This window comes from Corapipo altera, unplaced genomic scaffold, assembly GCF_003945725.1.
Source record: "Corapipo altera isolate COAL_440 unplaced genomic scaffold, ASM394572v1 67, whole genome shotgun sequence".
Classification (NCBI taxonomy): Eukaryota; Metazoa; Chordata; class Aves; order Passeriformes; family Pipridae; genus Corapipo; species Corapipo altera.
The window spans coordinates 3,708,569-3,722,932 of record NW_020884906.1 but is presented as its reverse complement, the minus strand read 5'-3'; the positions used below and the strand labels follow the sequence as shown (position 1 = coordinate 3,722,932).

The 14,364-nt window shown below is 42.1% G+C and overlaps 1 protein-coding gene across 2 annotated transcripts in view; it reads right to left on the bottom strand.

The window, feature by feature from the left end:
• TMEM132D (transmembrane protein 132D) overlaps positions 1–14,364 on the bottom strand; it is a 228,553-nt gene that overhangs the window by 135,905 nt on the left and 78,284 nt on the right. For both annotated transcript variants that reach the window (XM_027652329.1, XM_027652330.1), the window contains exon 3: positions 2,153–2,299. In XM_027652329.1, coding sequence (XP_027508130.1) covers positions 2,153–2,299 — 147 coding nt within the window. The remainder of the gene's footprint in view (positions 1–2,152; positions 2,300–14,364) is intronic.

Genomic DNA, 14,364 nt, shown 5'->3' with positions numbered 1-14,364 from the left:
ATCCCATTCCATTCCATCCCATTCCATTCCATCCCATTCCATTCCATTCACCTCATTACAGGTTAAGAAAAAGAAAGATCAGCCAGCTTGTGAAGGGAATAATACATACCAGGATGTACCTCCCTGATTGAATCAGTGTTTAAGTGTTTCCCAAGTCACATTTCTGAGCCACTGGTTAATTCCCATCACACCATCTTCTATTTGGTTTTTTGGTCACCTGCTTGACGACAGAGGCACGGAAGATTGATGCTTCACAGGGAAGAACAGAAGCCCTGTACAGATGCTACAGGTAGTAAACCCATCTAATAATCTCATGGGTCAACACTTAGAGTGTTACAAAACTATTACTGCCCCAGAATGAAATCAGAAGAACTGGGGAGAACTTTGCAATTGCTTCACCATTAAACTGGAACACCGTCACAAGCCCATAATAAGCGAGGGCGAGAACTTCAAATCCTATTTGACAGATGGGCTTAATTAGTTATTCTCATACAGACTCACAATATTTGCTGTTAATATTCCTCCTAAAACACCCTGCTGGCTGTGATAATATTTATATGTTAATCCTGTTACGATGAGCCTTCGGTGCCAAAACCTCTCCCAGTAAAATGACGGAGATATTTCCAACCCCGCCAAGGAAACGGCTCCGGCGTTCGGGTTCGGTTTGTCACCCCACAAGTGCCTCCTTAACCCGTGAAATTACACCTGTCACAGTGAGTCAGCTTTATTAACACTATTTTCTGATCCGTGTAAAACTATCAGAAACACGAGGGTATTGAATCTTTAGTTAATTAACATTGCCACCTTTGCATCCGTGCGATCGGATCTCTGATTTTTAAGGGGAAATTAAAGAATGTGCAGACAGAGTTTGTCTCATTTCAAAGTGAGCTATGGAAGCAAATCATCTGGTAAGAGACACCAATATTTAACTGTTATCCACTGTGCCCATTTGGTGGCATCAAACATCAACAGAGCTTCCCCAAAAATATTGAGCACACTCTCCTTCCCCACCTAATGCTTGAGCTTGCTTCTTAAAATGAATAGCAAAAGACATTAAATTTAATGATGAAAACAACACAGTGAATAATACATTGCAAATATTTTTCACTCGTTTGCAAACTGTGAGGAAGTTATCAAAAGTGAGAAAACCACAAAATCTCAGCTGGGAACTCGGGTGGAACAAGTCAAACCAGAAGTTACAGGGGAATAACACACATACCTTGTTTTCACTTGATTTTCTTCCCAGTAAAATCTGATATGTATATGAGCTCATATTTCTTTTAATAAGCAATGCTTATACACAGCATGTGCCAATACACAGAAGCCACAACCACTGCATGAAAAGTGGCATAATAATTTATTTTTCTGTGTACAAGGGGTCATTTTGAAGGCTTGCCACTGAATGATGAATAGTGAAGGGAAGGAAGCTGCCAAGATTCAATTCCCCCATGAGCTTGCTTTATATTTTCCTGCTGAGGAAGAGAAATCAGGCAAATGCACTCTATGGGCCCAACAAGATAAAGTGTGATGGAAAACTCATTGTTGAAATAATCTTTGATTTTGATCCAACGCCCATTTCAGTCAATGAAAATATTCACACTTGCTTCAAATAGCTTTGAACTGTGATTTTAAAGAATCTGCCTGACAGATTGTGTCAGACAGTAGGAAGCTCTGACCTTGGCATACATACACATTGCTTCTTTGACCAATGAAATTCAGTCAGGTATGAGACAATATATGGTTTAGACGTGAAAAAAATCAGGATACTCTGGCAGAGGAATTGTGTAGAGTCTGAGTTATAATAAGGAGAAAGTGATTTATGCCATGATTATGAAAGGAAATCTTTTCCTTCCTCTTTTCTTTTTTTAAAACTAGTCACAACCAAATTGTAAGATATGAAAGTTCTTCTAAATAATTTGTGAAAACAGTATTTCCTGCTGATTTTTAATTTGAGTATTAGCATTGAGTAACATTCTGCTCAGAGTATATGTGGTAGAATGAGTAATGCAGTACAAAATAAAGACAGCCACGGCTTTTCCCAAAGCATTTTCCTCATCCACCACAGTAAAACTTATTAAAATCATGGCAAAATGCTTTGAGAAGGGAAAACAACTGTCAGTTATTAAAAGAAATACTGCTGGAAATTACCTACCTGCTTTCAGAGGCAGCAGATTTCCTCTGGCAAACAATAACAGCTGGTGCATATTTCCCAGTATAATCCATGCTCTCTCTGACGTCCCACAAGTAGGGGCTGCTGGCTCTTACACTGAAAACATTCACACCTTTCTTCACCTTTGCCCTAGGAGAACAAGAAGATGTTTAGATGGAAAATGTCAGCTTCATCTGTTCCTTTTCTCTTCATTAATGTTCTTGTTGCTGCCCCACAGAAGACGCCACCGCTCAGCAGGACAAGGGAGGGAGATGAGAGAATTAATTAAGAATTCCATGTTTTGAAGAAATGATACCAAGACAGAAATCTGATTGAACTGATGGTAATTACAGCTTTATTCATCGTGAAATTACAGGGTAGATGTGTTCTGGAGAACACTCCTGCTCTGCCATTACCCTCACTGTGGGCACCGTTGAGCATGTTGAGGCTCTCTCTTGGCTACAGGTTATTGTACTGGAGAAGAAAGTACCATTTTTATTGTAAAAGAAGTCAGGTTGTTGCTCCTCTAGTGAGGCCTCATATTACAAGCAAAATCTACCCTTTTTCTCCTCCCTCTGGATTACTCAACTATGACATTCCTTACCTTTTCATTGTCTTTTTGATCCCCAACATTTCTTATTTTTTATACTGTTGGATTAATTGTTCTGTCAGCTCTGAACCTAAAAACACTTAGAAATATTTTTTTATTTTTCCTAAACCAAGTGATTTCTTTGGAGGTCTGTCTAACCTACAATCAATGGGCTAAACAACAGGAAAAGCTGTATGGGAAACTCTTACCCCCATGACAACTGGACTGGCTCCTACTGAGAGTGCTTAGCATAATTCTTCTGGGTTTGATTATTAAAAAAAAACAAACCAGAATAATAACCAGAAGTTATAAGCCAGAGGTGGAGAAGAGGAACTATATATAGAGAGATACACTTTTAAATATCTAATTCCTGTTGGAAGGTGTTGCATTCCCTAATTCTGCCTCTCTCTTTGCCTAAATATGTATCTTAAGGCAAGGAATTAGTCCACAGGTGTATAGCATTGGCCAATATACTGAATTAGGAGTTTCTGGTGTTGTTAACTTTTGGTTTCTGAATATGTTTACGAGAAGTCCGTTGTGGTCAAACAGCCTTGTTTGTGAGCTGTCAGGAAATGGCAGTTTAATTATATTTGCTTAAAATCTCATACTCAAAATCCATTCGGTGCTACGGCAAGTTCTCAATTCTGGGCAAAAAAAACCCCAAAAGGTATGTGATTTTTTTTTTGTATAAACAGCTGCTGCCATGCAGAGTTGGTAATATCAGTAAAACAAGCAGCATCAGCTCTGCCTCCACATGAAATTACTAGTGGAAGTTTTGAAGGACAACATCCACACAGATGTTTTCAGAATAAAAAACCAAAGAATTCCTTCAACTGCCTCGAACAAAAGGGGTTATATCTCATTTCTTCTACCACTAACTCAACAGCAGTGGCTGTAATTTCTTTAGCACACCTGGAAGAATGAATACACGAAGGCTGCCAATTTTTGTTCAAGTTCTTCTATGCTAATTTCACGAAATGAATTTTAAGCAGGTGCAGTTACTGCTGCTGAACCTCAGACATCCCTCAGGACAAGAGATCAATGGTCAAAGAAGAGTGGAAATTAAACTACATTCCTGGCGTCTCAAGAGAAGGAGGCAGAAAAAGGCCACACAATCTGGATGAAACATTTTTCAGCACATGTCTTTGGCTGTTCCTGGTGACCAGCATCCTGTCCTGCCTTTCTGTTCCACCTCAAAGAAAGGAAAACTGCTGGGTGTCAGCTAAGACCAGTGATAGAAAAATTATTCCCACTTCACAGGGAGACGCGGGTGGCTGAGATCCTTCCAAGCTAAGCTGGCTGTGACTAAGAAACTCACCCCCACCCTCTTCCAGCTCTGTGAAGGGGTTGCTGTAGTTGGTGATGACCAAGAGTAGGTATCAGTGTGGGATTTGGGTGACCTGAGTTTATAGATTTGAAAACCCTCACTGGAGCCAACTGGCTGTGCTGAGCTCCAGGGCAGGACAGCACCCGAGTCACTCACAACCAGACACTGCTGGGTGAGGGGCTGGTTTCACTGCACAAAGTCTGGAGCTTCTGCTGCAAGGTTGGCCCCTCAGCTTTTCAACAACAGATTATATTGACCATACAACAGCTATGCTTTTATAGGTTTTATTACCAAAACTGGTAGGGAATCAAGAAAAAAAGCAGCCTTAGCCCAGAGCACAGCCTGCCTCGCTCAGCTGGCACACAGGCAATAGCTGTACTGCAGCTGAAAAAGCTGTGCAGGGTCTCAGTACAGCTCAGCAAACAGTTACACACTGAAAATTGTAATTTCTCACTTATATCTTAAAAAGCATTAAAAACCAGATTAAAATAAGAGCACAAACACAGACATATAACTGACACCACCCCCTTGTTTTCTGTCTGGATTCCTTTAAATGCCAGGGTGAGGAGGTAAACCAGAAAAAGGGACACAAAACCAATAGGACAAGCTGAGTTTGTTTATCCTTGACATTCACTTTATCCAGTGACAAACTGCCATCCTGCACTAATTTCTGAGGTTTCAAACAAATGCAGATTCTCGTGTACACTCCTTGGGGTAATTGCCAGTCTGTGGATCAGGATTTCTTTGAAGAGATAAGGTCTAATTTAGTCACCTGTGAAAAGCACCAACCCTCTAATTTTACTGAAAACAGTAACACAAGATTGTGTTTCTCTACAGAATTAGAAGTTAGGAACTCCTTTTGAGGAACCAGATTAATATACTTCTATAATTAGCGCAGAAGCTTCAATTCCTCGACCCCAGGAAATGGTTTTTTCCTCCAGTATGTCTCAATGCTGTGTTTTCCACTGTTGGGCAATTGCAGAATTTTATTCACCCAATCTACAGTGGCAGCAGCATTTTGCAATTACCGAAGAATGACCTGGATGAAACAGGGTTAATAATAACTGAAGGTGCGTTTTTTGCCAGCAAATAAAACTGAAGATACCTGAGGTGAAAAGACTATGACTGCTGCCAGAGCTCAATTACTTTCTTGCAAATCTGCTTTACTGAATTGCCTGGCTGTCACAGGGCACACGGGGTCTTCGACCCCTCAGCTGCTCTCCAGGGTGCTCATGAGACAGCCTCTCAGTTCAGCCACAGTTCAGCCTGAGATTTCTCAGCTGCAATACACAAAAAAAAGGTGTACGACAAAGCTTTTTCATATATTTGCTCACACTTAACAGTCTAAGTACAACAGACTGTGCATTTGCTCAAAACACTGTGGCAGAGCTGCAGGAAGTGAAGTTGTTTGAGTATTTCGTGCCCAATTTGGGTCAGATTCTACTTTGCAAAGAGGAGGAAAGAAAGGCTGCAAACATCTCAATCATGGGCTGGTCTTGGGTTGTTTCTTTTCTAACAAGCAGCCTATCCAAGTAAACACTTCCATAGGTATTCCTACAAGCTGTTATTTACCTCTGGATCACTGCTCACAGCGCAGCACAGCACATCAGTTACTGAGGCTCCTGAGCAGCTCACCCCTTGCACCAGATCAATCATGGCAAACAAAGCCCTTGGGAGTCCACAACCCCTGAAAACACGTCAGTGCTGACAGGGTACAAGTCAAGGAAAGGGAGAAGTTAAAAAAAAACCGCTGAAGGAACTCCCTGGATCAATACATCACATCTGAAATCAAGGAAATACATTACCTAAGTGCATAAAGACAGTGATTCCCAATTCTATCTCACGACCCACTAAACACTATGTTTACTCTAGTGATAGGAGAGGCTGCAACTCCAATTAAAATGCAGGCAATGTCCTCTCTCATTTATCAAAGTGTCTGGTTTAGCACCTCCCAGTCTTTGCAGTTTACAACCAGTTAGCGCTTAGCTTTCAGCCCATGTCATTACTGCGGGCTGGTAATGGCTGTGAAATTGTTACTTAAGTGTTGTATAAAGTGGAACAGCTGGCTGGTGAAAAATAACAGCATTACAGCACCCGTGCTGCTAAGTGCCACGGTACCATGTCACAAAGTGTCTGGTTTGAAGCACCGCAGGGAAAGGCAAAGACAACAGAGAGATCACACACACAACCTCGCCCTCAGGACGTGCAGGAGATCAAAGCCAAGGAGTGTGGAGGGGCCACGGACGCCCTGCCACAGGCAGGACTCCCCTTTCCACATTCCACTCCTGACAATGTCCTGCACACAGCGTACAGACATCACACATCCCTCCAGCCCAACACAAAGCGCAAACAAACAGGGAATCCAACCCTTAAACAGCTCTAAATAGAGATGCTTTAGACCCATGACATTGAATTTAGGGTTTTTTTATTACTGTAAGCGCTCAGGGCAAAGATCTGCAGGAACCTTTCATGCTCCTTCCGAGGAAGCGGAATACTTTCAACATCAAAGGGATGAGAAGAAAAGGGAGGCTGTTAACAGAGGTGCTACCACCGGGTATCATCTTGTCACCAGTGGCGATTAGAAGGTGGCAGATAAATTGTGTGCAGAGGGGGATGTTTCTGAGAGCTTCTAGGCACTGCACAGGCACTGCAGTGGGCTCTGAATTTGCCTCGTCACCATATCTGCCCGAAGCGTTCCAGGAATAACTCGAAGGGGGTTCTATTTTTGTTTATCTTCAGTGCCTTTTTTCCTGCCCAGAGCCTAATCTTAACCCAGCGATGGAGAAAGAACAAAGCAGTGCTCAGCTGTACAGGATGGCAGCCTTCCCTTTGCTAATGTCCACCTCCTTTGGACAGCAGCGACAGGAGTAAGAGAGGAGAAGCTCTTTTCCCCCACCAGCCCATTTCAAACCGAAGAGAGAAAAATGTGAGCAGAAATGGGCCTGACCAGAGCTTTTCATGTCATGAAACAAAGAAATCAGGTCAGTTTTTACTCACTGGAAAGTCAAGTGCTGATCTAAGTCAGCAGCAAAACACTCCCTGCAAGAAACCCTGAAAGTATTCACAGTCTTAACCTGGAAATGGCCAACGTTGCCCAGAGCCCATTTCTGCTGATGGCTGTGCCATGGGTTGCTCTCACACAGGCTCTTTCCACTGACATCACCTCTTGATCCAGTAACAAATTACTGCTGCTGGAAGTGGAAAACATCCAGTCTGTCCCTCCTGGAGCTCCCCTATGCTCGCTTGGAAGAGGCTCGAAGAGCAAAAATAGCCATTCTCCAGATGCCAACCATGAGCTGACAGACCTCATCAGGGTCTTTCTGAAGATCAGAATTAAATGTCAGGCTTAAAAATCAGGTAGTGTGGGACCAGATGCTACCATGGGATCTAAAATCTAGATAGCAATTTTGGAATGACTAAGCTGTAGATTTATTCAAAGAATTCCCAGGTAACTGTCTCTTGCTGGCAAATGAGTGCTGAATGATCACTGTTAATGCTCTGGGAACATTAAATGCAGTCATCCTCTGCAGTATCTGAGGTCATTCTGTTGCTGTACGTTGCTTAAATGAGACCATTTTGATACCAGAACACTTCAGTCTGACATTTACATCCTGATGTTTCACCGCCTGCACAGAACCTCCTCCCCTCTCAGAGGCTTCTGTGCTCAAAGAATCATATTAAAACGCACTAAAACATCAGGAAGCAATGGAAAACAGCAAGAAATTTTCTGTCTGTACTTCAGGACAGCCTTTTTTAAAATCTTGGAGTACCAAAATTAAAGGCAACGTAGGAAGGACAGGTGTGTGAATGCTAGAAAAGCTCGTAAGCTCATGAACAGCACTGGAATGGGAATTATGTTAGAGAGCACATCAGAATTAACAGCAGTATGAGGGTGAAGCATGGAGTCAAGCTCCCTAGTGAAAGCAAAACCAAGAGCTAATTCGAGGTATAGCCACTCCCTTTGTCTTTCCATTCTCCTTAAAAATCCAAACTTAGGGCAAACTCTGCACCTGTTTGAGAGGCCCTCAATAGATCAGATCAAATTAACCATTCCACAGTGCAAGGAGGACTGGCTGGAATTTGTGCTTCCAGCATTTCCATTTTAAATTTTATGTACAACATTAGGGCACCACTTTAAGGTCACACTCTTCTTTTGCCTCCTGCTGCAGCTTCATTACTTTTTATGGCTGGAGCTAATACAGGACAGAATTTGAGCCCGAAAGAGATTAATCTCTTTGAACATCAGTCAAAAATAAAATGTGCCTGTCATTGAGAAAACAGGCAGAACTCAGCCCGTTTTTGTTGGACTTGGGGCTTATTTGCGGTGAGCGAATGAAAACCGAGCGTAAAAACGCTTCCTGGATCTCTATCTATTATGAACCCCTGAAGAAATTTAGACCATTAGAAACAAAAATTGTTCCCTTCTCAGGAACAAGCCTTCCTAACCCTTTCAATGGAAGCATTTGAGAAGGGCCCATTTAAGCAAAGTGTCTTAGAAGTGACTGAACAGAACTGCACCTTTCTCGGAGCCGCAGGAATGACATATCACAAAAAAATAGGTCATGTAGTAAGGCACTTCATACTAACCACCTGAATGGCTGGTTTTAACCCCATTATTAATTTTGGCATGGCTTACAAAAGGCAGGATTTGGATGCCGTGATTTAATGTGCAGAGCTGGCTTCTGCAAGACTTTTTTTTTGTTCTGTTCTCCCCATCGAATACTTGATGTACAAACCAGTGTTGTCAGTTGTTTTCAGAGAAGATGCCTCAAAGTTTCTTCAGATTACACTAATAGTTTCACTGATTGAAAATCCACAGCAGAAGAGAGTCGGGAGTCCCTGAGATACTGATGGAGTTAGAATAATTTATAGAGAGCGGTCTAGCACAACATAAGCTATTTAAAACTGTATGATATACCCACAAACTCTTATTAAGGTCTGTGGTTTTCAGCCCTGTGAGACAGAAACCGGTTATCATTATGCATCACCATGAAAGCAGATTAAAATTAAATCAATCTGTTTATCTATGGGTTTGCAATGCAGCTTTTCCAAAGCATAACAGATTCTCCATCTAATTAACATTTCAGGAGGAAAAACCGTTCCACCCAGACACTAAGCCACCCTCACTCAAATGTAGATATTACAAAAACAGAGCCCAGGTGGATTTATAACAAAATTTAATTAGTGAAAGGGCACGAGACCCATTTAGGCTTCAGAAGTTGAACTGTGCATACCAGGAGTTCAATAAAATAGATCTCTCTCTGTAATATGCATCTCTTGGACTGGATAAAATTGCCTATTGTGCTTAAAGTTTGTGTGCATGCACACAGGTGCATATGTATGCACACATGATATGGATTTAGATTATATTCAAAAATAAAGTCCTTGTCAAAACCATAGTTTGCAAGATGTAAAACACACGAACCTCTGGAGAGCTAAAAGGAAAGGACGCATACAAATCAATTTAAAGCAGAAACAAACACAGAGCTTGTAGCTCTGACCTCTATTTACTTCCCAAACAAGCCATGAGAGGGCCCAATCCTCAGTGGGAAGCAGAACTGGATTTTTTTTTTTTTTTTAGAAAGACCCTGAATTAGAGCTGAGGAAGGAGACCTTCAGAGATAGAACAGACCAGCATGCTGTGCCCCCCTGGGACTCCAGCAGTGATCATCTTGGGGCTCCCAACATACACAAAGTCAGAAACAGGTTTTTCAGAAATCCTCATGGCTGCATCATGACCAACAGCCTGGCTGGTGCACAGGAATGGATAACTGGGCAATAACGAGCAGCAACACCAAACAAAACAAGACATTTATGTATTCAGGAGTGTGAAGGAAGGTGTTTGCTTACAGAAATGAACGACAAAGATAAATAGTGCTGCCTGCTGATTTAAAGAGGTTGGGAGCCCTGTGGACTGTTTCCAAATACTCTTTCAAAAACAATGGCAAAAAAATATTATGTAGGGTCTGAAGTCTTTCTAAATTGCTTGTAAAAAAAGCAAACAATGCACCACATCCCTTTCATCCCTGGCCAAACATCAGCAAAGCTGTTACCAGCACAGCCTGTGCAACCAGCAATTTTTTTAAAATTAGACTTAGATTTAAGAAAGGATAGGAAAAACGAAGCACAGCACTGAGCACCCTGTGCTGTGAAAACAGAGTGCCATTTGCCCCATTTCACAGGTGAAAAACATTGTAGGAAACAGTTGCCATATCAAGACGAGCATGTGAGTGAAGCCAGTGGGCAACCCCCAGAGAACCATCTAGACCACAAGAGGAGTGCAATGACAGATTACCCAATCATCTGGTGCAAATGGAGGAAAAAAAGATCATAGAATAACAAAACACCTTTTTAAAGAGCTGTAGGGACATTTATGTGTGTGTTTTAGTATGTATACATACATATTTTTATGCTGAGTGGGCAAGCAACAAGTGCAGAAATCCTTCTGGTTCACTTACACTGGCTGAGAACGTTGAGCACAGTGAGAAAAGAAGACAAAGCTGGTGAACTGTGCACTAGAAGTCCTCCAAAACAAACACTTGAAGAGGCAGGAATAGACCTATATATTCTCTACACATACCAAGAAGCAATGGGGTTGGGAAGACTCATTCTTTGGCTTTATCTGCAAAGCAGTGTCTTGTACAGGACCTTTTGTTTTGAAGTCACACAATAAGAGACAGTTTTTTGAGGGATGCAGTTACCACTCCAGAGCTATGACCTGGCTAATGACCTTTTAAAAGCATTTGAAGGGAGGGATGCTGCTAGCAATCAGAACTACAAGAATTTTGACTTATCAAGGAGATCAACAGCCACCACCCAGCTATCAGATGTTCAGTAAAAAAAAAGAGTGTGCACCTTAAAGCACATGCTTCAAGGCTGAGGTTAAAATGTACAAGCAATCACAGTAATACCAGAAATGCAGACAGCTCATTCATCTCAAAATAATGTCCAAGGATGTTCCTGTACTCTCCTGGAGAGGCTGAGCCCCACAAACACTCTGTGAGCCCAATGTTCCTCACAGAGAGGGCTCTGCTCCTACAGCCCCCAGTACTCAGCACCGAACCTGCCCTTTCACACCTTCACCTCAAAACTCAGATCACTCCAGGGAGGGTCTGGTGCCTGGTGGTGATGTGAAAAATGTTCTTTACTAGAAAGTTTATTTCAAACTTCATAGGCAGGATGCTTCTGAGGTATTTCCAGATGCCATCCTGCTGCAAAATGAGATGGCAGAATCACTGAGAGACCGAAAGGAACATTACCTCGGCAGCGCTAACGAAGAGCCATCAGCAAAAATGAGTTAGCACTGTTCCCTAGCAACTTCTCACAGCTGCAGATAAAATCATTTTCTGGACATCACAGAAATTGTGAATACTTAGTTCTCTTACACAGGAATGCTCTCATCCATTGCCTACGTGCAGCTCCCTCTAGGAGGTAACACAGGAGCAATTTATGGCAAGCTGGACCGTTACATTAGCCCGTCCAAAAATTTTAAAGAAGACCCATGGATACACGTGTGCTGTGTTTGCCCTTCATTCAATGACATGTGTGTCAGATGTTCAAAGAACAGCATCTGAGACACAGAAATCCAGCATATAGCGGTCTTTGCTGCGAAAACCCTGAGCCTGCAAAGCCTTTTTTCATAAAGGCGCTTCCTCACTCCTGGGAGCAATTCCACTGATTCCTGATGACACTACTGAAGGTTTAGAGAATCAGGTCTACAGTAAAGAAAATGTAAAGTAAGTGCATAAATAAAGGGTGCAGATTCTTTAATGGACAAAAAAGCCTGCACTGCTCCAACGAGTTGCTGTCGGCATAAAATAGATATTCACTAAGCAATTCAAACAGGGGTTTCTGTTATATACATAAAATCCAGGCTGAACACTCTACCTCTGTACTGACATATTTAACCATCTCTCTGTCATCTGCACGAGTGGCTACCAAAGCAACATTTGCTAAATAGTAGCAAGGAGTTCTGCTGCAGGCAAAGCCTAATAGCTCAATGAAGCCACTGATGCAGAAGGGAGTTCAATTAATACAAAAATGACACTGTTCAAAATTATTCTGTGCCCTTAATGTAGGGTACACGCAGTGTTGTCTGTATCCAGCTGCAGCAGTTGACTCCAGTGCACGTCAGAGCACAGCCACAATTATGATTTTAATACTGGAAGAGCCACAGAAAAAGGTTTGGCTGATCCAAGTAAGCAGAAGCAGAGATAACTTGGAATTACACAAAAACCTCCCTGTTGATTGCTCTCCAAGACAGAGCTACTTTGGAGGAACACAAAGGCAGCTGGTAATCCTCTCCACATATAAATCCTGAAAAAATAATAATTACATCTCCTCTCAGCCTCGAACTTCATGCATATCCTTGGACTGTTTTATTCTATTTGTGCATTTCAATATAAGAAAGATGAGAAGGAGTGAGAGACTTCTCATCACAATTGTTCTAATGACCCTATTGTGGAATTCAAATATGTGTGAACCCCCCCAATGTCCTCCATCACTGCTCAAAGTTAAATGCCATAAAACAGAATATGGGAACTTAAAACATGGACTGAGCAGGAATTACAGCGCACATGCATTTTTCTTTTATATTAAAACTCTGTAGCCTTAGACAGCAGGTTTAATTGAGTCACAATTTTTGGAACCAAATTGCTCTTTTGAAAATAGAGATTTTAAAAAATTTTAGTGAGCAGACATGCAGGAATCTTACTTGTGGCAAGGACTGACATTTTTTACTTCTGCAGCAAAAGCCCAGTAGCAATCAGTCAAAAACCTTAACGCTCTAAATCATTTGCCACTTTTTAAAATTCTCTAGCAAGAAGTGACCACTAGGCAGTTATTTATGAAAGGAAAAAGGTTATATCCCTGGCTGCCAGCTGGTAGGACAAAATCCACTTAGAAATACAAACTGTTTTATCAGGCAACTGAAACATCAACACAGAGGCTAAATGATAAAGTGCTGAGAGTCATGAAACACGTGGAGACTGAAGAAACCACGACAGAGAGAGAAAAGTTGCAGAAAAGGAGCCCAGAAAAATAACTTAAATCCTAAGTTTATCAGACACTGAGTTTTCCCTCATTCTTTAAACTGTGAGAAATGTGAGCCGTGGTTTCAGGAATCCCTGTGCTCCTGTTAGACAGTCAGGATTTTACAGCATAACACTCCCATTCAGCATGAGAAACTTGCAGGGTTGTAGTAAGGAGGAATTTAACAATCTGCCTGGGGATTAAGGCATCGCTCAGACCCAGTAAAACCCCAGCACCTGTTTGCTCAGAGTCGCCTCTGATGAATTAACTCCTGTGCTCTTGCCAACTGGATGTGAACTCACAAACTCAAACCTGTTTATGGGGTCTTGACAGGTTTGATAAACTTGTGGTCAAAATCAGTTTTCAAAACAGATCCTCCATGTCAGCCACGTGCAGCAATCCTCTCTCTAACGTGCACTGGAGCAAGGCTGGGCCACTCACTGTCCCCACCCAGCCTGGCTCTGGGGACCAGGCAGGAGCTGCAACAGCCTTCAGGTCTGTGATCAGACCTCAGAGAGAGCACACGGCAGCACAGGCAGGGCTGCTGCAGATTCTGGCACCCAGACTCTGGTGTGGGGGCTGTTGCAGCCCCCAGGCAGACTGAGACAACACAGGCTGCCTGTTAAAATTCCAGTACACCCAGCAGCCTCCCCACAAACCTCAGCACTGAGGGTGTCATTCACTCCTTTCCCTCAACACGTGCCATGAGCTGCCTTCAGTGCCAGAGTTTGCAAAATATCAGAGTCAGCAAAATATCATTTAAATAACATAACTGAATTTAAAATAATATTTTAGCTCGTTATTTCAATTATTCCTAATCATTTCTTACACAGTTAAAAGGAAATCTGGTCTTCAAAATGTTATTTGCAAGAGATACTAAAACTAACAATAATAAAGCAATATGGTAGATTCATATTTACAAATGTTCATTCATTTCTCAACACTGCTGTGAAGTGCACCTATTTATTCCATGATATAATAGTATACTTTAGTTCTGAATAATTGGGCTTGAGCAAACAAGAGAGACAGAGAAAAGCAAGGAGTCTTGGAGAGCCCTGCAGAGCAATGGGAGAACACCATGTCTGTGCTACAGAGGATTCTGTGGCTGTACCTGCTGCTGTCCTGGCCCAGCTCTGTGGTTTGATGTTCCTTTAGCTGATGGAGAGTGTTTGGTGACCACATCTTCTGGTTTAGCTTAACTGGAAAGGAATCCCACTTGTGCACTTCCCACTGCTCTGTATCATGAACAGTGAGGGCAAACAAGAGACT